This window comes from Somniosus microcephalus, chromosome 25 (genome assembly GCF_052327205.1).
Source record: "Somniosus microcephalus isolate GS21.2 chromosome 25, FLI_Smic_1.0, whole genome shotgun sequence".
Taxonomy (NCBI): Eukaryota; Metazoa; Chordata; class Chondrichthyes; order Squaliformes; family Somniosidae; genus Somniosus; species Somniosus microcephalus.
In genome coordinates, this window is record NC_141011.1 from 54959341 (window position 1) to 54987038 (window position 27698).

At 47.4% G+C, this 27698-nt stretch overlaps 1 protein-coding gene across 6 annotated transcripts in view; it reads right to left on the reverse strand.

Moving 5' to 3' along the window:
• cfap74 (cilia and flagella associated protein 74) overlaps nucleotides 1-27698 on the reverse strand; it is a 306038-nt gene that overhangs the window by 82728 nt on the left and 195612 nt on the right. For all 6 annotated transcript variants that reach the window (XR_015073585.1, XM_085967505.1, XM_085967502.1 and 3 more), the window contains 4 exons: nucleotides 21489-21765; nucleotides 14335-14487; nucleotides 6280-6407; nucleotides 2941-3075 (listed from right to left, as the gene is read on the reverse strand). Coding sequence is in view for 5 of the 6 variants with exons in the window: in XM_085967505.1 (XP_085823631.1) it covers nucleotides 2941-3075; nucleotides 6280-6407; nucleotides 14335-14487; nucleotides 21489-21765 (693 nt within the window). In the remaining variant the exon portion in view is untranslated. The remainder of the gene's footprint in view (nucleotides 1-2940; nucleotides 3076-6279; nucleotides 6408-14334; nucleotides 14488-21488; nucleotides 21766-27698) is intronic.

Sequence of the window (27698 nt, forward strand, 5' to 3'; positions counted from 1 at the left end):
CTTCATAAAGTATATTCCTTTAGGAGCCATTTTCCCTGTCTGGTTTTCTCCCCTTCTCTGTTTAATGTGCTGACTGACCATTGGGCATAGCTTAAAGGGCAGTTGCTACTGTCTGGTTCTCACCCAGGTAGCTATTCTTCATATATGTCTCTAGACAGAGAGTACTGGCAGGCTACTTCACCATTAGGACCACCAGCACTACGTCCGATTCTGCCCAATCTCCACATAAGCACGTTTTGCAGCAATAGTCCTTGAATAGCGATCAGGACCAGGAATCCGAGCTAATTTTTCTCCTTCCTAAAACAGCGGCACTGAAACTAATTGTAGCGGCCCTACGGCTGCCTACCTGAGGATCTGCTAACTGAGCAGAGAGAGGGAAAGAAATTTGGGAACATTCGGTCGGTATGGTTAGTTTCACACTGGGAAGTGCATGCAACAATTGGGACATCACTGGTGTTCAGAAGTAATTTTTGTTGAATTGGGGCCATTATCTCAGTGAGTTCAACATATCACGGAATCCTACACTTTCAGCGATCACAGAGAATGACTCCAAATCCATATAATTTATTGACTGCTCTGAAGCATAAATTTCCATGAGAAGGATGGGCATTGGAGGTATATCATGTGAAATGTACCCTCTCCAGGTGACAGAGCGCACACAACATAATCAATCGAACCGGCATGTTGTCACCTCTCCTTAGTATTGCATTTCAGGGCTAGTTCTAACTGGCGTATCAAAAGTGGATGAATGGTAAGTGAGAAGAAGGATCTGTATTTACAATATTATCACCAATTAACTCTAATTATATGTATCCATTTTTCCTGCAGATCTGAAAATCCTTCTAGTATTATTGACCTTCATATAATTCACAAAACTACAACTTTCTTTTCTTTTGTCCCCAATAACAGTTTCATGCAACGTTCAGTTAATATTACAAATATTTGCAGAAAAGTCAATTGTTTCCAATTGGCTGTAAAATCTACAAGTTTAGGCGTCAGGCAAATAGTTAAGAGTTAAGTGGAGTTTTCTAGAAGAGGAATGTAAAAGTATACAATTCAAGAAACAGGTTTTAGCCAGGAAAGCAGAAAATGCTGTTCCAAGACCTCTAGCGTAATTTCATCCCTAATATAATCATTTCCTCTTAAGTAACTCCAGTTACTTTCATACATTCAACAGAAAGAATGCGGATATTTGCTGAACCGAATCTAAAGATGAAAGCTCCAAGTTTTATACTGTAAATTACATTACTCACACAGGATCATATCTTATCCATAAGATTTTTTCTTTTTTCTTAAAAAAGGAGATAATGTCATGGGATAATTTTCCAAGTGTGTATTGGCTGTAGGGAACTTGACCTGCTGCCAGTACCTACTGGAAAATAGCAGGCACTGCCCGCAATGGTCCATCCATCGTGTTATAAACACAATGCACGAGCCATGGGATATAATCTGCATCTCACTCTCGGAATTGAGCAAAACTCAATTGTGACTGTTTACAAACTGTCTATAGTTAGTCTACTTGTGGAATGTAAATCATATCCCATGGATTCTCAAAAACACTATTTTAAATATCTTTCTCTAAAGCTATCTATTGGCTATTACTCGATAATGTATTAGAATATACATTGGGCATAGAAAAGCTCAGCAATGAATTGCAAATGATTTCTCTTTAATAAGCTAGAAGTAATTTCGCCACAACTGTTGATTCAATGTGAATACCATCACACACCAGCAGCATGGAGGACAGTAATGTTAGTGTTCAGGTATTGAGTACAAAAGTAGAGAAGTTATGCTGAACCTTTATAAAGCGCTGGTTAGGCCACAACTGGAGTATTGCGTCCAGTTCTGGTCACCACACTTGAGGAAGGATGTGAAGGCCCTTGAGAGGGTGCAGAGGAGATTTACCAGAATGGTTCCGGGGATGGGGGATGTTATAAATCACATCATTCATCAAGAAACTACTCATGAACTAACGCTGGATGGCCAGCTGGTGGCGCCGTCCAAGGAGTATAAATACTCGGGCGTGGGCCCCAGCTTCCCCAGGGGCATTTTGTAAGACAAGGAACTAGTGAAGTACAACTAGACCTCCATGTTCTGAAACAAGTTGATTAAAGCCTTGCTTTATACTCAAACCAAGTGCGTAGTGAGTTTTATTACGTCAGGGGATCTTAGCTACAAGGACAGGTTGGAGAAGCTGGATTTGTTTTCATTAGAGCAAAGGAGGTTGAGGGGTGGTTTGATAGAGGTGTACAAGATTATGATGGGTTTGGATAGGCTAGACGGGGAAAGGCTGTTCCCACTAGTTGATAGTACAAGGACTAGGGGACACAGATTTAAGGTTTTGGGCAAGAGATACAGGGGGATGTGAGGAAAAACTTTTGTACACAGCGAGTGGTGAGGACCTGGAACTCGCTGCCGACGGAAGTGGTGGAAGCAGAGACACTCAATGTTTTCAAGGGGAGACTGGATAGGCACTTGAGGGAAATAAACTTGCAGGGCTACGGAGATAGAGCGGGGGAATGGGACTGACTGGATTGCTCTACAGAGAGCCGGCACGGACTCGATGGGCCGAATGGCCTCCTTCTGTGCCGTTATGATTCTATGACATGGATATCTGCTGTTGGTATGGAAACTAACCTCAACACTGAAAAGACAAGTATAGTATCATTTACTTAAAAAATAGAAACCGTGGAATGATTTCAAAGATGTCTTTTTATCTCAAGGTTTGTGTGGTGGTCATGATGCCCTCAAAACCCTTCAATTAAGGTTCTGCCAGGTTATCACTCCCAAGTATCCATTATCTCTAATTTGTCGAAAATCAAGATCATAGAAGACGTAGCCACATGTTTCAAGACAAAAGAATACAGTTGAGTACTGAAAGGGTTAAGCCAAGACAAGGTTTATTGAAAGTGCAATCCTATTACTGTAATGTTACTTTACCTGTAAGGGAGGTAACCAGTCACTTTATGGTCTGTTGTTTCACCATAAGCAACAAAACAGGGAATGACAAAACTATGGAACTGTCCCTTGAAATTCCTCAGCAACGAAGTAAGGGCTGCATTGTAGTCGTCAGAACTGAAACAACACAACAGGGTCATTTGAAAAGAACGTCTATCTTCTGAGTCTTGGGGTATAAATTAGGTGTTGCCAAAGGCTACAGATTTTATAAGTGCACATATATGGATAATCACATAACGTGACACATTTTTGGTTATGCGCTTGAAGTTGGAAAAATGTCTAGAAAATATATAACAGCAAAGAAAAAAATTATACAAGTCAACTGAAATCGCAATTACAAAATATTATCTTTACTACCTTATTAAAGTTTTAATAAATGTTATACATGGGAGTAATGGTTCCTTTTTTATTTTAAATGAATAGTACTTTTATTATGGAAATTGCTTATGAAAATAGTCACAAATCGAAGATATAAAAACAAGTTTAGTATGAGCAATGCCACTTTGAACAGAATAGGGACATATTTACCCAGAATACAATATAAAATAGCAGATGTTGGGCAGTGTCCTCAAATACAGTATAGCCCCGATATTCCACCCCTTTCTTGCCCTGGTGCAGGAGAGTTGAACGCCTCCGAAGCGTGCTCCGTGTGTCCACAGTGCCATGGGCTTGAATTAGGTGGGCCAGGGCATTAGCGTGGCTCAGTCACACCCCTCCCCCCACCCTGCACCCCCTCCGACATAGGCCTGGCCCTTGGCCGCTGCTTGCACTAGGAATTGGGGCCGAATCAGAGAGTGCTGCTGCAGGCCTTCTAGCTGCACAAACAACCGGCAAGCTGCAGGGGATGCAGAAGGTCAGTGACTTGTATCCGCAACTAAGCCTGCTGAAGGTGCATTAGTGCTTCTCCTCGTCAGGGCCTATGGCTTCTGTCATTTATGAAGTCTCGGAATCCCTCCTTCAGGATTGCCTTGTACTATTCTTCAAGCTGAAGCTGGCCATGATTGCCACTTGGAGTTTGAACCTAAAAGCCTGTATAACAGAATCTTATGGGAGTACCCTACCTGTCTATGGCCCATGCAATAGACTCTTTACTACAGGTGCAAGTTATAATTTAAGAAGAAAATATTGCCTTTCCCCACCCCCCCCCCCCCCAAACAGAATGCTATCGGGGTCATTTCACAACTTCACGTTCTGAGCACAGAGCTGCACCTGCCATCAGTGCACACGGGACGTGCAGGCACAAGCTCCCCGTATGTTTCTGTCCGTGGAATGAATGAACAGATTATCATGAGCGGTGCATGTCTGGATTCCCGATCTGAGCTCTCGATGGCCAAATCTCTGTGCCTGCATTGCAAAATTCATAAAGTTACCCCTCATTGCCCAAAGTGACAAAGACGGAGCGGTGAATGCTGTTTTACTTACACAACAGCAAAATACTGCGGACGCTGGAAATCTGACACAACAACAGAAAATGCTGGAAACACTCAGCAGGCCAGGCAGCATCCGTGGAGAGAGAAACAGAGTTAACGTTTCAGGTCTGTGACCCTTCGTCAGAACTGGAAAAAGCTGGAGATGTAACAGGTTTTAAGCAGGTGCAGGGGCAGGGAAAGGGGGAGAGGAGGAAAGAACAAAAGGGACGGTCTGTGATAGGACGGAAGGCAGGAGAGGTTAAATGTTGCAAATGGGGATGGCAGAATAACTTACAGCTGCCGCCTGAAAAATGGGAGCAGGGGTTATAGTCTGAAATTGTTGAACTCAATGTTGAGTCCAGAAGGCGGTAAAGTGCCTAATCGAAAGATGAGGTGCTGTTCCTCAAGCTTACGTTGAGCTTCATTGGAACAGTGTAAGAGGCCGAGGACAGAGTGGGAGTGAAACAGAGAATTAAAGTGACAGACGACCGGAAGCTCGGGGTCACCCTTATGAACTGAACGGAGGTGTTTCGTGAAGCGGCCACCCAATCTGCGTTTGGTCTCCCCAATATAGAGGAGGCCGCATCGTGAGCAGCGAATACAGTATATTAGATTGCAAGAAGTACAAGTAAATCGCTGTTTCACTTGGAAGGAGTGTTTGGGGCCCTGGACAGTGGGAAGGGGGGAGGTAAATGGGCAGGGGTTTGATCTCCTGCGCTTGCACAGGAAGGTGCCGTGGGGAGGGGAGGGGCTGCTGGGGGTGATTGAGGAGTGGACCAGGGTGTCTCGGAGGGAGTGGGCCCTTCGGAATGCTGAAAGGGGAGGTGAGAGGAAGATGCGTTTGGTGGTGGGATCACGCTGGGGGTGGCGGAAATGGCGGAGGATGAACCGTTGAAGGTGGAGGCTGGTGGGGTGAAAGGTGAGGACAAGGGGAACCCTATTGTGGTTCTGGGAGGGAGAAGGGGTGAGAGCAGAAGTACGGGAAATGGAACAGACACGGTCGAGGGCCCTGTCAACCACGGTAGAAGGGAATCCTCAGTTGAGGAAAAAGGAAGACATATTGGAAGCACTAGTATGGAAGGTGGCATTGTCAGAACAGATGCAGTGGAGATGGAGAAACTGGGAGAATGGAATAGAGTCCTTACAGGAAGCGGGGTGGAAGGAAGTGTAGTCCAGCTAGCTGTGGGAGTAAGTGGGCTTGTAGTGGATGTTTGTCGATAGCCTATCGCCAGAAATGGAGACAGAGAAGTCGAGGAAGGGAAGGGAAGAGTCGGAGATGGACCATGTGAAGGTGAGGGAAGGGTGGAAATTGAAAGCAAAGTGAATGAAATTTTCTAGTTCAGGGCGAGAGCAGGAAACGGCACCAATACAGTCATCAATGTACCGGAAGAAGAGGTGAGGGAGGGGACCTGAGTAGGACTGGAACAAAGAATGTTCCACATATCCCACAAAAAGACAGGCATAGCTAGGACCCATATGGGTTCCCATAGCAACACCTTTAACTTGGAGGACGTGATTGGAGTCAAAGGAGAAATTGTTCAATGTGAGAACAAGTTCAGCCAGGCGGAGGAGGGTGGTGGTGGATGGGGACTGGCTGGGCCTCTGTTCAAGGAAGAAGCGTAGAGCGCCCTCAGGCCATCCTGGTGGGGGATGGAGGTGTAGAGGGATTGGACGTCCAGTGAAAAGGAGACGTTTGGGGCCAGGAAACTGGAAACTGTTAAAGTGGCGGAAGGCGTCGGAAGAGTCGCGAATGTAGGTGGGAAAGTACTGGAAAAGGGGAGAAAAAATAGAGTTGAGATCGGAAGAAATCAGTTCCGTGGGGCAAGAACAGACTGAAACGATGGGTCCACCAGGGCAGTCCTGTGTGTGGATCTTGGGAAGGAGGTAGAAGTGGGTAAGCTGTTTTACTTACTCAGGAGTAATGTCTGTTGGATGGGGAGGCTCAAACGAGAGGCTGATCCTCTCTTTAACTGGTACTTTCAGGGAACTTGGGCTTCGTTCAGTTACATCCGTTTCTTTTGGCTTTATTTTGCCTTTGCTCTGCAGAACAAACCAAAGGATATCAAGAACACAGCGAAAGGAACCGTACAAGCAACTTTCTCCCGACTCATTCATCTTTCATGGAGTGCAATGATTGTTATTCAAACTGATGAGGATAATAGAAACTTTTGTACAAAGAATTAGGTAACTTAAAATATAAAACTTTTTTTTACTCTTTCTATTCTTTCTGATCATTTTCTCTCCTCCCTTCACTGCCTCCTCTCCCAAAAGCATCGAATCCTCGTTACTGCTCCACTGGTATCAGTTGTGCTCCAGTACTTCATAGATTCATAGAAAAATTTACAGCACAGAAGGAGGCCATTCGGCCCGTCGGCCTGTGCCGGCTCTTTGAAAGACCAGTCGTGCTCAGTCCCACATCCCCGCTCTTTGTCCGTAACCCCGTGAGTTCCTCATCCTCGAGAACCCGTCCAACTCCCTTTAAAATTATTGATGGAATCAGCTTCCACCACCTGTTCAGGTCGAGCGTTCCCGATCCCCACAACTCTGAGTGAAAAGATTTCTCCTCATCTCCCCCCTCTACATCTTTTTGCAATGATTTTTCCAGTACATCAACTGTGCCCGTTTTTTATATATGTGAAGTCAGACAATGAGGGCTGGATTTTGTCAATGGGGAGCTTTTGGAGGCGGGACTCCCACTTTTTGGTTTGTAGTCCCGCCTCCATCGACTTGTGGCCAACCCACGGTATTTTCCCTTGATTGACCTTGTTAAGCCTGCCCAGTGGGCTCAGCAGGCCAATTAAGGGACACCTGGTTACTGGTGACGTCAGCGATTGACATTTCATCTGTCAAGAGCTTTTGACAGATGAAAAATCAGCGTTTGAGAGCTCTGTGAAGCTGTCAAACGCTGACAATCTGTCTTCTAACTTGAGTCCTTCTACTCAGACTCAGTTAGAGATCTCTCCAGACCAGAAAGCAGAGGCTGCAGCTTTTGACAGTTCAGCGGCCATTCTGCTTTCTGTGCCGGTGAGCTCAGGGACTCCCGAGAACTGAAGGAAGGAAGCCTGCAGGAGAAAGTAAAGGTAAGTAAAACTTATTAAAACACTTTACACTTACCTCACACACTTACCTCTGCACACATGCACCCATCACTCACCTGCACAACAGACATCTTGACCCCTCCAACCTCTGCAGACCGACGGTCCGCCTTGCTAACTTGGCGTGGTTCGGAGCCGTCGGACAACCCACACTTCAGGGCTAAAAATAGGGATTAGGCAAAAAACTGCCTGTTAACTAATTGGCACTAATCCCCTTCCCGCCTCAGGGAGGCGGCTTCCAGCACAGGTCGAGTCCCCGCCTCCTGGGACATTGGCACGGAGGCGGGTTGGGGGCGGGATGGATTCCTGCCCCCCGCTTCTGCAATTTTCCCACCACTCCCGCCTCCAAACCCGCCTCCTCGGGGCTTGGAAAATCGAGCCCTGAATTTCAATGGGCTGTTCTGCAGAGGGCTTCACATATAAACATAATTTTGAGGCACTTTCCCCCTTATTCACAGAAGCACTTCCCCACCCTCTACCCACGTTCCCCCAACTTACAGAGGCGCATGCTCTCTCTAACCTCCACACTGGCACTTGTGTCCCCACCCTCCACCAGTTCCTGATTTTGCAGAACTATTGCCAGAATTCCTGCCCATCGCAGTGTTTCATTCTTGGAGCAGTAGACAGCAGGAAAGGGAAGTGGCACTGAGGGGTGGAGGGGTGACACTGAGGGGTGGAGGAGGGAGTGACGCTGAGGGGTGGAGGAGGGAGTGACGCTGAGGGGTGGAGGAGGGAGTGACGCTGAGGGGTGGAGGAGGGAGTGACACTGAGGGGTGGAGGGGGAGTGACACTGAGGGGTGGAGGGGGGGTGACACTGATGGGTGGAGGAGGGAGTGACACTGAGGGGTGGAGGAGGGAGTGACACTGAGGGGTGGAGGAGGGAGTGACACTGAGGGGTGGAGGAGTGACACTGAGGGGTGGAGGAGTGACACTGAGGGGTGGAGGAGGGAGTGACACTGAGGGTGGAGGAGGGAGTGACACTGAGGGTGGAGGAGGGAGTGACACTGAGGGGTGGAGGGAGGGAGTGACACTGAGGGGTGGAGGGGGGGAGTGACACTGAGGGGTGGAGGGGGAGTGACACTGAGGGGTGGAGGAGGGAGTGACACTGAGGGGTGGAGGAGTGACACTGAGGGGTGGAGGAGTGACACTGAGGGGTGGAGGAGGGAGTGACACTGAGGGGTGGAGGGGGAGTGACACTGAGGGGTGGAGGGGGGGTGACACTGAGGAGTGGAGGAGGGAGTGACACTGAGGGGTGGAGGAGGGAGTGACACTGAGGGGTGGAGGAGGGAGTGACACTGAGGGGTGGAGGAGTGACACTGAGGGGTGGAGGAGGGAGTGACACTGAGGGGTGGAGGAGGGAGTGACACTGAGGGGTGGAGGGGGAGTGACACTGAGGGGTGGAGGGGGAGTGACACTGAGGGGTGGAGGGGGAGTGACACTGAGGGGTGGAGGGGGAGTGACACTGAGGGGTGGTGGAGGAGTGACACTGAGGGGTGGAGGAGTGACACTGAGGGGTGGAGGAGTGACACTGAGGGGTGGAGGAGTGACACTGAGGGGTGGAGGGGGAGTGACACGGAGGGGTGGAGGAGTGACACTGAGGGGTGGAGGAGTGACACTGAGGGGTGGAGGAGTGACACTGAGGGGTGGAGGAGTGACACTGAGGGGTGGAGGAGTGACACTGAGGGGTGGAGGAGTGACACTGAGGGGTGGAGGAGTGACACTGAGGGGTGGAGGAGTGACACTGAGGGGTGGAGGAGTGACACTGAGGGGGTGGAGGAGTGACACTGAGGGGGTGGAGGAGTGACACTGAGGGGGTGGAGGAGTGACACTGAGGGGGTGGAGGAGTGACACTGAGGGGTGGAGGAGTGACACTGAGGGGTGGAGGAGTGACACTGAGGGGTGGAGGAGTGACACTGAGGGGTGGAGGAGTGACACTGAGGGGTGGAGGAGTGACACTGAGGGGGTGGAGGAGTGACACTGAGGGGGTGGAGGAGTGACACTGAGGGGGTGGAGGAGTGACACTGAGGGGTGGAGGAGTGACACTGAGGGGTGGAGGAGTGACACTGAGGGGTGGAGGAGTGACACTGAGGGGTGGAGGAGTGACACTGAGGGGTGGAGGAGTGACACTGAGGGGTGGAGGAGTGACACTGAGGGGTGGAGGAGTGACACTGAGGGGTGGAGGAGTGACACTGAGGGGTGGAGGAGTGACACTGAGGGGTGGAGGAGTGACACTGAGGGGTGGAGGAGTGACACTGAGGGGTGGAGGAGTGACACTGAGGGGTGGAGGAGTGACACTGAGGGGTGGAGGAGTGACACTGAGGGGTGGAGGAGTGACACTGAGGGGTGGAGGAGTGACACTGAGGGGTGGAGGAGTGACACTGAGGGGTGGAGGAGTGACACTGAGGGGTGGAGGAGTGACACTGAGGGGTGGAGGAGTGACACTGAGGGGTGGAGGAGTGACACTGAGGGGTGGAGGAGTGACACTGAGGGGTGGAGGAGTGACACTGAGGGGTGGAGGAGTGACACTGAGGGGTGGAGGAGTGACACTGAGGGGTGGAGGAGTGACACTGAGGGGTGGAGGAGTGACACTGAGGGGTGGAGGAGTGACACTGAGGGGTGGAGGAGTGACACTGAGGGGTGGAGGAGTGACACTGAGGGGTGGAGGAGTGACACTGAGGGGTGGAGGAGTGACACAGAGGGTTGGAGGAGTGACACTGAGGGTTGGAGGGGGGAGTGACACTGAGGGGTGGAGGAGTGACACTGAGGGGTGGAGGGTGAGTGACACTGTGGGGTGGAGTGACACTGAGGGGTGGGGAGTGGGGAGTGACACTGAGGGGTGGAGGGGGAGTGACACTGAGGGGTGGGGCGGGGTGGGGAGTGACACTGAGGGGTGGGGGGGGGGGGGGAGTGACACTGAGGGGTGGGGGGGGTGGGGAGTGACACTGAGGGGTGGAGGGTTCAGCCCCAAAAGCACTACCACTCTTCTCATCCACAATGCTATGTTTAGTTTTACAATTGCAAGTCATTCAATATCAAATGCCATGAAATTGTGGCAGTAACAACTTTATTATAGAAATAAAGAATAGATTTGCCTTTCTAATCTAGGCTTTATTAACTTAAAAATCCTGTAGCACATCTTTCAACACCCAGTCCCAACTAAAGGCTGGAAAGAACTGAATTTAAGATGGCCACCACAAATCACATGACATCAACTACCAATGAGATTACAGCATATATCCCAAGGCAGGAAACAAACAACGAATCACAATACTTCTCACTAAACATAGAGAATAATCACCACAATTATCAAGTCACCTTCATTGATCAGTGCATCCAGTCACATATTGATAAGTGAAAAAGACACGGGGTCAGATTTTTATCCGTAGGAATATCGGGTAGGGAGAATCGTACACCAGTAAAAGAATCTGCCTGATTTTTTCTATTTAAATGTAATAAGATCAGGCAGGCTCCTGCCTTTCTCCCCACCCGATTTTGCCCTTTGTGTTCAGCTAGGAGATACTTTACAACCAGGTGGTACAGACAAAAATCTACTCCAGGACCTGTGCACTGTAACTAACAGATAGCAGTCAGTCTGAGGCGTGACAGTAAACTAACCAGTCACGTTTTGTTCTCATGACTTACTAATACAGTCAGGACCACTCGACTGAATTACTGCTTTGCAACTTAATGTTGGGTTTGATCACCACCTGTTCTAATGTGTAAATGAATGACTGACTGGGGAGAGACGGTGTTCAAAGCTGTAAATATTCATATACACTACTGCCATTATAATGTGTCCTCGGAATGAGTGCCAGATGGCACATCACTTTCAGCAGATTTTTAATTTCTGTCTTTCCTGCTATGCTTTTTAGTCACTTGTGGTCCCATCTCCTTATTCTGTGTGACGCTTTTGCTTTGCAAACTTTTAATTCTGAACTCAGGTGATCCCAGCATGCTATGTTCATTGTAATCATAGAATCATAGAATAGTGCAGCACAGAAGGAGGCCATTTGGCCCATCGAGTCTGCGCCGGCTCTTTCGAAGAGCAATCCACTTAGTCCCACTCCCTCCACTCTTTCCTTGAAAGTACATTGGCGCACGTTCATCCCATTTGTACCTGGAAATTTCAATTGGGGTCCTACAAACAGCGTAGGATCCTGATTTGCATATTTAAGCAGCCTCCTGCCTGAGATTTTTTACAGGAGGATAACCGATGGAGGGATGCTGGGCAAGTCAGGCAGCACCAGAGGTGATTTGTGCCCATCAGCGGGTAGCCTCATACCCACATCTACACACAGCGATGTACATACATCACTTTGGCGTAGGTTTAGTGCGCAGGGAAGCTCCAATTCCCAAAAGAGGTTACAAAAGCTGACGATGTCAAGGCAGACTAATCGTAATGCTGGATGGATCTTTGAAAGTACCCCAATCACAGTATGTCACGCTTTAAGTCACACTTCATGAAAGAAGAAATGCCAAGGTGATCGACAGCTGGCACATTGGCTGCAAGATGCCACCGACTATATCTGCAGGCCCCGGCACGTCTACTTGGAAAAGACTATGGGAACTGTATTTATAAGCAGTGGGTCAGCAGAGAGCCAGATGCAGAACTGTGACATCTGCTGCAAGAACACCTGCAGCATAGGCCTGACACTGTCAGCTGTGACCTCCAGCCCAACATCACCTTATTCCAGGCACGCTTCAACAATGGTAAATACGACTACCCTCCTTAGAACGACCTCCTGCAGCACAAATCCCACTTCACCAGCTATCAGACGGCTGGCTGGGTGCTGGGCTGCTCTGTCACTTGCCTACAGACTCATACCGGACCATCAGGTTTCCTTTCGCTTCATTTTTGCCCGTCACTTCCTAGTCTGTCCACCATCAGCTTTGGCAAAGGCTTACAATGCATTGAAATGTCTTTTGAACCTTTCCAATGGCAGCACATTTCTTCGTCCATCTATTCTGCCACTTATAATTGTCTGCATCCCTTCAAATCTCATCTAACTTTTACCGCTGCACTATAGAGAGCATCCTGACAAACTGTATCACAGTATGGTATGGCAGCTGTAGCTACTATGACCGGAAAGCCCTGCAGCAGGTAGTCAAAACTGCCCAACGCATTACCGGCACCCGGCTACCGACCATAGAGCACATATACCAGAAACGCTGTCTACGGAGGTCACGGTCCATCATCAAAGACCCTACCCACCCCAGCCACAGTCTGTTTGCCCTCCTGCCATCTGGGAGACGCTACAGATGCATTCGCACCCGTACGACCAGATTTAGGAACAGCTTCTTTCCCAGGGCTGTCATCCTACTGAACTCCACAAATAAACTCTAAAGCCTGCACATCTGCCAATGCACTTTATTATGGTTATGTTTATGTTAATATACTACAAGCCAAGTGTATGTTGAATGTTTAAATGTCTTAATCCAAATGTACACTCTCGGGAGCCGCAAGCCTACATTTCGTTGTACTGCACTTGTGCACTAACAATGACAATAAAAGTTGATTTGATTTGATCTACACTGCAATTTTCCAGTTTCAGTACTAGATTACCTCCTGATCAAATCCGAGCCAGCATCAGGAGCTGGGAATAACTATAATGAGCTGACCACAGAAAATTGCACGCATTCACCTACTTCACTTCTGGTGAGTTAAGTACTCATTTCTAACTAATCAGGAGTAATCAGCACTGTAGTGAAAATCTAACTGAAGTTTCTTGTACCTCTGAAACACTTCTTTTGCTCAAAAAACTGTTCAGCTTCCTCTTAAATATATTGACACTAGGAACATATGAACAGGAATAAACTTACTTGGTCCATCACAGCTGCTCACCGCTTTTGTTAGCCATGGCACTTCCAACTTTTTATCCCAATTGAGCCTCTCCTGCATGCAGTAAATTCTGCGCTTTCATGGTCCCAGTGGGGAACTGTGCTTTCAGAGGACATGAGTTGGAGAATTGGGTTACATTGAAGTAGCGCCATCTCCCACCCATGCTCCCTTTAAACAAAGCTTCCCTGCTATTGAGTGTGGGATTGTGGGATTGACCCTCATATCTCTTAATACCGCTACTCACTATCCACTACCCAGTTAGATCTCTGCACAATTGGTCCCATATTCGGCACCGTGTGTGTGAAGTGGTTACATCTGAACTGTCTGTTCACCTTCTCTCTTCTGAACTTGAGTTTAGTTATTTATGATCCACTCCAGAAGATGCCCCCTATTCCATCACTTCCTAACTTGTGACCCATTTCCTGTAAACATGTTAAAATCTAAATATATATCGATGGAGTTCCCCTTGTCCAGTAGCTCTGTTAATTCCTCAAAAAAGTCCAATAGATTCATCAGACATGACCTTCCTCTCATAAGGCTGTGCTGACTCCTTCATTACATATATTTTGAGCTCATTAATTATTCCCTGCTTCAAAATGCAGTCTAATATTTTACATATTGCATCCCTAACAAACGCCTGAGGTGTTCTGGTCACAGGTTACATTCCTGACAATATTTGTTACATTATAATCGGATTCAATATTATTATTTAAAGTTTTTTTTCTGCTTGGACTATTTTATCCATTCCATAAGTTGTGTTTTGCAGTACTAGTCCCTTGCTCTGTTGCCCACACACTTCATACACTGAAGACTGTTCCCTGCTGATGTCAATTAGCAGGCAGGAGTCAAGATTAACTTCACATGTTTAACCTTCCCAACAAGAATACAACACTAAGGATTAAATATATGGAGCAATGTTGTGATCTTTTGAGGTGAGCTGCCACAGGTAAAAGTCAACACTATACTTAGTGTCTGTGCTAGAAAAGAATAAGTGAAATGTAATTATAAAAACGAGATGTCTAAATATTCTTACTAATGCATCCAGCTCTGTTGTTGGGATGCTCTCAGTTTCCTGTTTCTCCAAAATCCTCTTTGTTTCTTCAGCCCAGCACAACATTCGGACAGCTTCCTCCTGGACCAGCAGGTCTGCTAGCATTGGTTTAAACATCAGCTGCACCATACACTTCTACAGTTCATAGACAGAAAGGACAACACTTTGAGGAAGGAAACAAAAACTGGCACGATAAATAAAACGTGAAATTTATTGATATGGAAAAACAGTCCAACGATTGGCCAGCATTTCTTTCAAACTTGAAAGAAAGGCTCCTCAGATTATGTAAACTTTTGAAGAGAAACTGAAGAGAAGGATATTTAAAACTGGGGCTAAAATTCATCGTCTAAAGAACAAAGGATAGAATACCGCATTCTCTCCCTGACTGACAACATGCGAACAGAATCACAGGATAGAATACCGCTTTCTCTCCCTGACTGACAACATGCGAACAGAATCACATTCTCAGAATTTTTATGTTTAAAGCTGAAATTTATGTAATTTGTTTAGAAGACCGTTTGATATGCAGGAAAACAGGTATACGCTTACCTGAAGCAGCAGTCACTAATTATTAATCAGCAGTAAAATATCTCACTCAGTGATGCGGTTACAACTGCTTTTTAATGTAAGGGATGAGAGATGAGAACGGGTTCCCCTTTGGTCAACCGGGTACCTGCACGGAACAGTCCAACGTCAAGTGTAACCCAGCCGGATGCTCAGTAATGTTCCTTTCACTCTGTTCCATAACTTAACCTAACTCCAACTTGAGAAAAACACCCTTTTCGTGTATCAGTGTGAACTTTTCCACTTCCCAGACCAGCTATTCTTATACGCATCCAGAGTAAGATTGCAAATTTAGATTAATTTGTGAATTGTGGGTCCCATTGCTCTGGACTGAATTCAGATCCAGGTCCCAGAGGTGAGACGATAGCGTTAAAAGCTACTGCTCCCCCTAGCTCTCCAGATATATGCTGAGTTTGAATCACTAGTGATGACTGTATTCAAATGTCAATTTCTACAGATCTATGAACATAGGACCATGACAACAGCAACATGCACTTAAATAGCACCTATAATATAGAAAACATCCCAAGGTCCTTCTTAGAGGTGTAAACAACACACACTGAGCCAAAGAAGGAAAGATCAGGAGGGGTGACCAAAACCTTTGTCAAAGTGGTGGGTTTTAAAGAGGGTCTTAAAGGAGAGGGAGGTGGAGAGGAGTAGGATGTTCCAGAATGTGGGGCTTAGACGGCTGAAGGTACAGCCACTAATGGTGGAGTGAAGGGAGGGAAGAATACACAAGAGGCCAGAGTCAGAGGGAGAGAGAGTGTTTAGGGAAGGAGATGGTGGAGGTTGTAGGGCCAGAACAGGTTACACAGATAGGGAGGGGCAAGGCCAAGAAGAGATTTAAACACAAGGGTGAGAATTTAAAATGTTAAACTTTGGGGATTAGGAGCCAATGTCGGTCAGAGGGCACAGGGGTGATGGGTGAGCAGGAGTTAGTGCAGCATAGGAAACAGGCAGCAGAGTTTTGGACCAGCTGAAGCTTTTGGAGGGTGGAAAATGGGAGGCTGGCCGGGGGATCATTGGAAGAATCAAGCCTGGAGGTGACAAAGACATGGATGAGCAGTAGATGAGCTGAAGCAGGCCAGATGGAGAGGCCCACAGCCCCGAGACCGGAGAAGCAGCGGACCTGCGCGGGAGCAGCCCGAGGCGGGAGAGCTTAAAGGCTTAAAAGGGAGCAGTCAGAGGCACCGAGGCCCACAGCCCCGAGAAGCAGCGGACCTGCGCGGGAGCAGCCCGAGGCGGGAGAGCTTGAAGGCTTAAAAGGGAGCAGTCAGAGGCATACCAATCCAGGTTCCAGGAGAGAGGTAAAAAGTAATCCAAGTGTGACGTCACCAGGGAGCAGGTAAGTGATTGGTTGGTGAGTATTTCTCTCTTTTCAATACAAGCTTGAATTCTGTGGTGTTAAATTTCTGTGGTGTAGTGGGGACAGTTGGTAAATAAAGCGCCCTAGAGTATACCTGTAACTGGGGTATTGAATAAATTTTTTAATTAATTAAAGGAGTAACTCATGGCAGGAGAGTTCAGACCCGTGTTCTGCTCCTCTTGCTCCATGTGGGAAGTCAGGGACGCTGCCAGTGTCCCTGACGACCATGTGTGCGGGAAATGCATTCAGCTGCAGCTACTTGTAGACCGCATTGCGGCGCTCGAGCTGCGGGTGGATGAATTTTGGAGCATGCGCGATGCTGAGGGGGTCGTGGATAGCACGTTTAGCGAGTTGTTCACGCCTCAGGGTAGGGCAGCACAGGGGGTGACCATCAGGCGGAGCAACAAAGGCAGGCAGGTAGTGCAGGGAACCCCTGTGGACATACCCCTTTCAAACAGGTATACCAAGTTGGATACTGTTGAGGGGGATGACTCACCAGGGGAAGGCAGCAGCAGCCAGCTTCCTGGCACCAGGGACGCTTCTGCTGCTCAGGAAGGGAGGAAAAAGAGTGGGAGAGCAATAGTGGTAGGGGATTCTATCGTAAGGGGAACAGATAGGCGTTTCTGTGGCCGCAAACGTGACTCCAGGATGGTTTGTTGCCTCCCTGGGGCCAGGGTCAGGGATGTCACTGAGCGGCTACAGGGCATTCTTAAGGGGGAGGGTGAGCAGGCAGAGGTCGTGGTCCACATTGGGACCAACGACATAGGTAGGAAGGGGGATGAGGTCCTGCATCAAGAATTTAGGGAGCTAGGTAACAGATTAAAGAGCAGGACCTCAAAGGTTGTAATCTCTGGATTACTCCCAGTGCCACGTGCTAGTGAGTATAGGAATGGGAGGATAGAGCAGATGACTGCGTGGCTAAAGAGTTGGTGTAGGGGGGAGGGTTTTACTTTCCTGGATCACTTGGGCCTGCTTCTGGGAAAGGTGGGACTTGTACAAGTCAGACGGGTTGCACCTGAACCAGAGCGGGACAAATATCCTTGCGGGGAGGTTTGCTAGCACTGTTGAGGGGGGTTTAAACTAACTTGGCAGGGGGATGGGATACAGAGGGGAGCTGAAATAGGGGGTGATGTGCTGCCAATTATAGAGAAAAAAACAAGTCAGCTTGGTAGACAGGGCAAATATATAAGGGCAAGGCTGGATGGCATCTATTTTAATGCAAGGAGTCTTGCAAATAAGGTGGATGAACTGAAGGTGTTGATAAGCACATGGGAGTATGATATTGTTGCTATCACGGAGACATGGTTGAGGGAGGGGCAAGACTGGCAGCTCAATATTCCGGGGTACAGAATCTTCAGGCGAGACAGAGGGGGAGGTATAAGAGGAGGGGGTGTCGCAATATTAATTAAGGAGTCAATTACTGCAGTAAGGAGGGATGATATATTAGCAGGTTCCTCTAATGAGGCCATATGGGTGGAGCTTAAAAACAAAAAGGGGGCAAGCACTTTGCTGGGAGTGTACTATAGGCCTCCAAACAGTCAGGGGGAGATAGAGGAACAGATATGTAGGCAAATCTCAGAGAAATGTGCAAATAATAGGGTAATAATAATGGGGGATTTCAACTTCCCCAATATTAACTGGGATAGTCAGAGTGTGAAAGGCTCAGAGGGTGTAGAATTCTTAAAGTGCATCCAGGAGAGCTTTTTGAGCCAGCATGTAGAAAGTCCTACAAGAGAGGGGGCGGTACTGGACCTAATTCTAGGGAATGTGGCCGGCCAAGTGGAAAAAGTGCTAGTAGGTGAGCACTTTGGTGACAGTGACCATAATATGGTGAGATTTAAGGTGGTCATGGAAAAGGACAGGGATGGGCCGGAAATAAAGGTTCTAAATTGGGGGAAGGCCGATTTTAATAGGATAAGGCAGGATCTGGCCAAAATGGACTGGGATCAGCTACTTGTAGGAAAATCCGCATCAGAGCAATGGGAGGCTTTCAGAAGGGAGATTGGGATCATACAATGGCAACATGTTCCCGTAAAGGTCAAGGGTGGTTCCAAAAACCACAGGGAACCTTGGATGTCAGGGGATATACGAGAATGGATTAGGAAAAAAAGGAGGGCTTTTGGCAGATACAAAAGGCTAAAGACGGAGGAAGCCCTAGAGGAGTACAAAAAGTGCAGGGGGATACTTAAAAAAGAAATTAGGAGATCAAGGAGGGGCCATGAAATAACACTGGCGAGCAAAATAAAGGAAAATCCTAAGATGTTTTATAAGTATATTAAGGGTAAGAGGATAACTAGGGAAAAAATAGGGCCCATTAGGGACAAAAGTGGCAATCTGTGTGTGGAGCCGGAAGATGTAGGAGGGGTTCTAAATGAATTTTTTGCATCTGTTTTCACTATGGAGAAGGACGATGTAGACATAGAAATAGGGCGGGGGGACTGTGATATGCTCGAACATATTCACATCGAGAGGGAGGAGGTATTGGCGGTTTTAGCTGGCCTAAAAATGGATAAATCCCCAGGCCCGGATGAAATGTATCCCAGGCTGCTGTGTGAGGCAAAGGAAGAGATTGCGGGGGCTCTAACACATATATTCAGGACCTCTCTGGCCACAGGGGATGTGCCAGAGGACTGGAGAACCGCTAATGTAGTACCATTATTCAAGAAGGGAAGTAGGGAAAAACTGGGGAACTACAGGCCAGTGAGCCTAACATCAGTGGTAGGAAAATTATTGGAAAAAATTCTGAGGGACAAAATTTGTCTCCACTTGGAGAGGCAAGGATTAATCAGGGATAGTCAACATGGCTTTGTCAAGGGAAGATCATGTCTGACTAATTTGATTGAATTTTTTGAGGGGGTGACTAGGTGTGTGGATGAGGGTAACGCAGTGGATGTGGTATATATGGATTTCAGTAAGGCCTTCGATAAAGTCCCGCACAAGAGACTGGTCAAGAAGGTAAGAGCCCATGGAATCCAGGGTGCCTTGGCACATTGGATACAAAACTGGCTAGTGACAGAAGGCAGAGGGTGATGGTCGAAGGTTGTTTTTGTGACTGGAAGCCTGTGGCCAGTGGGGTACCACAGGGATCGGTGCTGGGTCCCTTGCTGTTTGTGGTCTACATTAATGACTTGGATATGAATGTAAAAGGTGTGATCAGTAAGTTCGCGGATGATACAAAAATTGGTAGGGTGGTAAATAGCGAGGAGGGTAGCCTCAGTCTGCAGGACGATATAGATGGGTTGGTCAGATGGGCGGAACAGTGGCAAATGGAATTTAACCCGGAAAAGTGCGAGGTGATGCACTTTGGGGGGACTAACAAGGCAAGGGAATACGCAATGAATGGTAAGACCCTAGGCAAGATGGAGGGTCAGAGGGATCTGGGTGTGCAAGTACACAGATCCCTGAAGGCGGCGGAACAGGTGGATAAGGTGGTAAAAAAAGGCATATGGGATACTTGCCTTCATTAGCCGAGGCATTGAATATAAGAGCAAGGAGGTTATGATGGAACTGTATAAAACACTGGTTAGGCCACAGCTGGAATACTGTATGCAGTTCTGGTCGCCACACTACAGGAAGGATGTGATCGCGTTGGAGAGGGTGCAGAGGAGGTTCACCAGGATGTTACCGGGGCTGGAGCGCTTCAGCTATGAAGAAAGACTGGGCAGATTGGGTTTGTTTTCCTTGGAGCAGAGGAGGCTGAGGGGGGACATGATTGAGGTGTACAAAATTATGAGGGGCATAGATAGGGTGGATGCTGAGGAGCTTTTTCCCTTAGTAGAGGGGTCAATAACTAGGGGGCATAGATTCAAGGTAAAGGGCGGGAGGTTTAGAGGGGATTTGAGAAAGAACTTTTTCACCCAGAGGGTGGTTGGAGTCTGGAACTCACTGCCTGAAAGGGTTGTGGAGGCAGGAACCCTCACAACATTTAAGAAGCATTTGGATGAGCACTTGAAATGCCATAGCATACAAGGCTACGGACCAAATGCTGGATTATGGGATTAGATCAGACAGGGCTTGATGGCCGGCGCGGACATGATGGGCCGAAGGGCCTCTATCCGTGCTGTATAACTCTATGACTCTATGATATGGAGTCAGAAGCACAAAGCAAGATTGAATAGGACGTGGAAATTTCAAACAGATTGGTTCAACCTGAGACAATGGCCGGGATGGGGATGGAATCTGTGGAGAGAGATAAGGGGCTGGACTTTACCAGCCCCGAGGAAGCGGGACTGCCGGGAAAGTGGCAGAATTTGGGGGCGGGTGGCAAACAGGCAGAAAATAGGATTATCCCCATTTTCGTCCTGAAGTGCGGGTTTCCCGACCTGGGGGAACCCCGCTGGGGTGTAGGAGGCGTGTAGGAGGTCGGCGGGGTCTGAAAGTGCGATGTGATGGGTGCAAGTGTGGAGTGGTAAGTATGTGAGGTGAGTGTAAAGTGTTAGAAAATGTTAACTTACCTTTGATTCTACCTGCAGCCTTCAGCCGCTGTGGAGCCGGAGTCCCCGACATCTCCTTCGTAGAGATCACAGACTGGCTGTTGCATCCTCCGATCCAACAGCCAGCTGATTTCTGCAAAGTAGAAAGGTTTGATGAGTCCTGAACACAAGGAGTCATCAAACTACACCGAATGTCGGTGTTTGACAGCTTCACAGAGCTGTCAAACGATGACATTTCTTCTTTCAAAAATTCTTGACAGATGACATGTCATACGTTGACGTGCTCTGCCACCGACTTCCCCCTAATTGGCCTGCTGAGCCCGCTGGGCAGGCTTAACAAGGTCAATCAGGGGAAAATCCCACTGGTTGGCCAGAAGCTGATGGAGACGGGACTGAAACCTGGCAAGCAGCAGTCCCGCCTCCAGCCCAAGGGTTCAGGGCTAGGGTGAGAAAGGGATAGAGGGTTGGTTTGGCTTGATGGGGAACCAGAAGGTGCAGGAAAACAAAGGCATCTGATCAACAGTCTCTTTATATCAGTGACTATGAAATCGATAAGCTCCTTCCATTTGCTGTTTGAGGTGAGGGAAGAGGGGATTAGGGAGGTGGTTGGTAGCACAGAAAAAAGAGTTGGGGATTATCTTTACCCTCCCAATGATCTTGTTTTACAGGGAAAATAAGTTGCAAGCTTCCCATCACTATTTCCATTTCATTTTGTTTTAGCACGTGATCAGTTTACTTTCGGTTATGTGAAAACGCTGTGGAGAAACTCTGACCTCTCCTGGCATTACAGTGCCAACAGCAGGCACAATGGTTAAATAAGAATATTCCGGAATGACAAATTCAAATGATGTTGGTCCCACAGGAGCAATTTCTCCTTTTCCGATCCTGGGCACCGGGTAAGTAAACTCATTCCGGCTGGTGTGCGAATTCACCACATACAGCGTCACTGGAGCTAGATCATTTAAAGCCGTAGCAGTGAAGTGAATCACCGAATGGGATAACTTCAGTGGAGGGAAAACACCAATCGCTTTACAGGAAATCTTGAAGTTCCTAAATAATAAAACAAAATGTGTTGATAAAATGTTTATTACTGTTTTGTAATTGCATCACTATATCAGTGATTCCTTAACCAGCGAGTATGATCATAGAATGGTTACAGCATGTGAGGATAGTTATTTCTGTGCTGGCACCTCTTGCCTTGGATTAGCAGAGCTAACAGTCCAATATTGTACATTTAGATCTTTCACATTTCTAAAGCACCAGAACAGTCAATGGCACTGTGGATTTTTTCTGTACTGCAGATATTGAGAGTTTGCTTATATAACACTGATGTTGAAAGGCGAATCTTTTAATACTATCAAGATAGTTCTAATTCCGTCTATTACACATAATATTGTAAATGTGTTATATGATAAAGGCCTGTGTGAAAGGCTAATTTTTAACAATATGAGCTAGACCAGAAAGGCCAATTAAGTTATAAATCAGATCAGAAGCTAATGCAAGGCAATGCAATCCACGCAGTTTCTGAAACAGGGCCAAGTATTCTTGGTTCTTGTAGTATCTCAGCCTTGGAAATACACACTGCCAATATTCATTTTTATTCCTGACTCTTAACCCTGTGGATTTTTTTCAGCTGAACTTGCTGAATTAAGAGGCACCTGCACTTGACAAGGACAAGAGCAGTTACAGGTCACTTCACTTGTTTATTTTAATAACCATCGAATAAACCTACTCCCTGTAACATAAGGTTCAGTCTATTTTGGACAGTGCTTCAGAATAAAACAATTGTGGTTCTCATCAACTTTATTATTTCTAGTGAATTTGGGCACCCACCAGGGTCAGCTTTTCCATTTTTAGCAATGAGCACCAACATGGAGTACCTGGATTACACAGGATAGACGGCCATTCGGCCCAACCAGTCCATGCCGGTGTTTATGTTCCACTCGAGCCTCCTCCCGTCTTTCCTCATCTCACTATCAGCATAACCCTCTATTCCCTTCTCCCTCAGATGTTTGTCCAGCCTCCCCTTAAATGCATCTATACTATTTGCCTCAACCACTCCCTGTGGTAGTGAGTTCCACATTCTCACCACTCTCTGGGTAAAGAAGTTTCTCCTGAATTCCCTATTGGATTTCTTGGTGACTATCTTATATTGATGGTCTCTAGTTATGCTCTTCCCTCACAAGTGGAAACATTCTCTCTGTATCCACTCTATCAAAACCTTTCATAATTTTAACGACCTCTATTAGGTCACCCCTCAGCCTTCTTTTTTCAAGCGAAAAGAGACCCAGCCTGTTCATCCTTTCCTGATAGGTGTACCCTCGCATTTCTGGTAACATCCTTATAAATTCTCTGCACCCTCTCCAGTGCCTCCATATCCTTTTTATAATATGGCGACCAGGATTGTACGCAGTACTCCAAGTGTGGTCTAACCAAGGTTCGATACAAATTTAGCATAACTTCACTACTGCTGGATCAAGTATAGCAGTGGCTAAATGTAGAGCAAAACTGCCTCAACAATGTGTTGAATTGTGAACAGTTTTATGCTGTGGACTTTTGCCCACAAGATTGAGACTGCCTCAACTGACTTCATTTAGGATCTTTTCATTCAGTATTGGTGTGTACTGGATTTGAACTGAGGTCTTTTCCTATTCATTAGTTACATAGCAGCTTTGAAAATATATTTGCACAGAAACCAGGGGGTTTGATCTGTTGATGTAGTAACGGGTTGTGCCACAGTGTTATAATGTGGGTCCTCCTCCACAGGTCCCCACAAAGTGAGTATCCAATCTCAACGGGACCGTCTGGGGGAACCCATCATACTGGAGCAAATCTCCAGCAGACGGGAACAAGCACAGAGGGGGTGTCCATGTTGCTCTTTCACACCTAGTCGCCAACAAGGGCAGACGTCGAAGACGAAGTCCAACACCGCCTTCAGTGTGCCAGTGCAGCCTTCGGTCGCCTGAGGAAGAGAGTGTTTGAAGACCAGGACCTCAAACCCGGCACCAAGCTCATGGTCTACAGAGCAGCAATGATACCTGCCCTGCTGTATGCCTCAGAGACATGGACCATATACAGCAGGCACCTCAAAGCACTGGAGAGGTACCACCAACGCTGCCTCCACAAGATCCTGCAAATCCATTGGCAGGATAGGTGCACCAACGTCAGTGTTCTCGCTCAGGCCAACATCCTCAGCATCGAAGCTTTGACCACACTCGATCGGCTCCGATGGACGGGTCACATTGTCCGCATGCCCGATACGAGACTCCCAAAACAAGCGCTCTACTCGGAGCTCCGACACGACAAGAGAGCCCCAGGTGGGCAGAGGAAACGCTTCAAGGACACCCTCAAAGCCTCCTTGAAAAAGTGCAACATCCTCACCGACACCTGGGAATCCCTGGCCCAAGACCGCACAAAGTGGAGGAGAAGCATCCAGGAAGGCGCCGAACACCTCGAGTCTCTTCGCCGGGAGCAAGCGGAAGCCAAGCGCAAACAGCGCAAGGAGCGCACGTCAACCCAAGCACCCCACCCACCCGCCCCCTTCAACCACTGTCTGCCCCACCTGTGACAGAGACTGTAGGTCCCGCACCAGACTCATCAGTCACCTGAGAACTCATTTTTAGTGTGGAAGCAAGTCATCCTCGGTTCTGAGGGACTGCCTAAGAAGAGAAGGGTGGCCAATCCCCGTAGGGTTGGCGGAGGGCTGGAAAACCGTCGCCTACTCTCTCTTCTTAGTCAGCAAATGATGACCTGAAAAGAAGAAAATAAACTTACAAAATGGGGATGGGATAAAAAAAAAGTACAATTCTTTAGTTCTGAAAAGAAATGATCACATTAGGCGTAAGCCTAAATCCAAGTGATTTGGGGAAATCGGCAAATCCCTTGAGTTTGAGAATTCCAAACGGACCAAAACAAAGTTGAAATTGCGCCCAGGTTTCCTGTGCACCATCGATGCTGACAGCAATTTTAGTGGTTTGGATTTCGCACGTGCTTCGGAGGGTTGAGGCCAGTTTGGCTGAAACCAATCTTGTTTAATCGTTGCTGCAACACATCTGCCCTTCAACACTGTCAAAACTGTCAAAACTGTGACCTAGTTCTTCACATCTTAGGTTTTGTCTTTGAAACAACAGTGGTTATTTTAAACCGGTCGGGATCCATCAGTATTTAAAAATATACAGCTCCTGTGAAAATAATTCCATTTACTGATTTTAAAATAAACGGCTTTGTCCCAAAATGTCAACGTTTCAACGGGTACAAGGTAAGGAACCAAAAGAAGAACAGTGAGTAACTATGAAACTGATTTGACATACTAGGTGAAAAATGTAAGAGTCTGACAGACAATTCTTTTTTCTACTGGACTCCCGTTGTTGTTAATTATTTGAAACATCTTCACTGATCTGTTTTGTTTTATTTTTAAATAAGGCTCAGCAACTAAATCACATCTGAAAGGCATGAAATACTTCTATCAATGCTGAATAATCCACAAACTGAGGCACAGTTTGCAGTCATTCCATCAGGCTCGATTACCAGTAGCAACAAAAATCATGCCTGCTGTGTAAAATTAATTTTTTTCTTCAAATTCTGTTACTTAATATGTTAGTATTAAAATTATTTATGTTATTCTACGCCACGATGAGCAATTTTTCTGCTCAAAAGATTGATATTTAATGTGTGTGAAACTCAAAAGTGATAATTTGCATGTGTGAAATAACACTTAATGATCGTCATCAGACCCTGGTGCTCTTGAATTCATTTAAAGATCAGCTCAAAATTCTATTCTATGAGACTGGAATCATGTGCACACCGGATAAACATCATTTCTCACCAGTGATGGCGGCTTCCAGGTGTTGTTTCACTCGTGCGAGAGACCATCATAAATCATTCACACCTGTGAATTATGGGCTTTTCATACTTGTGAAAGATATAGCAGAACTCATGGTCACGGGTGAGATATTCTCAATTTATGAAGGCTGCAGCGTTTGATGGAGAAAGGGGGTGCCACAGTTGCATTTTTTTAACCCTTTGAGGAATACAGCAACAATTCGGCACCAAATCAAAGATAACAGGATTACATTTAATTTAGTTTTGTACCCGCAACACTCACATCTGTTCATTAAGAAATTAAATTACAGGCTGAACAAAGGGTAGAGGTTTATTTGCTCAACCGTATTCAACGTTTCGACATAGCCTGCTGTCACAATGTCTGCAGCAGAAAGCACGCAAAACAATGCCCAAAGCTGCAAACAGGCAGCGCCAGATCAAGACATTGCCCAAAGCGCAGCACCCGATCAAGACATTGCCCAAAGCACAGCACCCGATCAAGACATTGCCCAAAGCACAGCACCCGATCAAGACATTGCCCAAAGCGCGGCACCCGATCAAGACATTGCCCAAAGCGCAGCGCCCGATCAAGACATTGCCCAAAGCGCAGCACCCGATCAAGACATTGCCCAAAGCGTAGCGCCCGATCAAGACATTGCCCAAAGCGCAGCACCCGATGAAGACATTGCCCAAAGCGCAGCACCCGATGAAGACATTGCCCAAAGTGCAGCACCCGATCAAGACATTGCCCAAAGCGCAGCACCCGATCAAGACATTGCCCAAAGCGTAGCGCCCGATGAAGACATTGCCCAAAGCGCAGCACCCGATCAAGTGATTTCAAAAGGGTTATAATTTGTGCACCCCAGGAAACAATGGCTGCGATTTACCCAAGCTCGGCAGGTCTGTGGCAGGCGAGGTCGGTGGCGGGTCCCGGCCTCACTGCCGGCTCCAGCCCGCTGTCCAAAATGATTTTCCCTTGATTGGGCTTGTTAAGCCTGCCCAGCGCGTTCCCCGGCCAATTGAAGGAAGCGGGTCTGATGATGTCATTTGATGACGCGTCACCAGCTGGTTTCCTTAAAGGGACCATGCGCAAATTTATTTTGACAGTTGTGCTGTCAGTGTTCTACAGCATTGAGGTACTGCAAACACTGACCAGCACTGCACAGAGGTGCATGGCTGCACCCAGGCTCTCCCATGACTCCCTCCATATGCTTGTGCAGGGAGTCACAGCATGCAGGGAGGTTCTCTTCCCTTCCAATGGGCGGAGACCTCCCCAGGAGATCAACACAGCCTGGTTGCACATTGCACAGGAGGACACAAGCAGGGATGTGGTCAGGAGGACCAGGCTGCAGTGGCGCAAACCTTTCAATGATCTCAGTAGATCAGGAAACGTTACTGCAAAGCCACACTCAACCTCATCCTGCTGTTCTACTGATCACATCCACATCACGCTGCCTTCCCTACCCTACTCCTGCACATCCTTACTCACACCAACTTATCTTGCACCTCCACCCATCCCTCTCTATCTACATTATCACTTCCCCATCTCACTAGCCACCCCTCACACTCAAGCTCATCCTAGTCCAATCATTCCAACTAACAACACACAAGGGTAGGCACTTGGGTGTCTTATGCAATGTTCATGTAAAGTTTCTGTTAATGTGCTGTCAAACATTGAAACCTTTATTTTCAACACTTTGCGTTCTTGGACAGATTTGTGTGCACATTTGGTAGTGGCTTAGGTGAGTTGCAGTGAATGGTGAGACATAACGGTACCCCCGCAATGGTAATGAGTGTGAAAGGAATGGCTTGGGCATTGGAGGGATGCTTTACGGTGTTGGTGTAGGGTGGTGCCAACCTGGCGCATCATGTGGCAGCCAGGGTGTGCAGCGTCAAGTGAAGTAAATCTGGCCATGGTGAGGCCATCCCTGGCCTCCCGGGCAGCAATGTAGTCGGGTGCTGATGCCCTGTGTCCTGTGCAGCGTCAGGTGATTGCGGAGAAGGTTGGTGTTGTTGTTGGTGATGCTGGTGTGCCTGGTGTTGCTAGTGCCTGGTGCTGCTAGTGTTAGGGCTGATCGTGGTGGGATTCTGAGGACCAAGGTGAGACAGTTTCAAGGGCACCGATGCTGATGTAATAGATGGCAGGTGAACTTGAGATGATA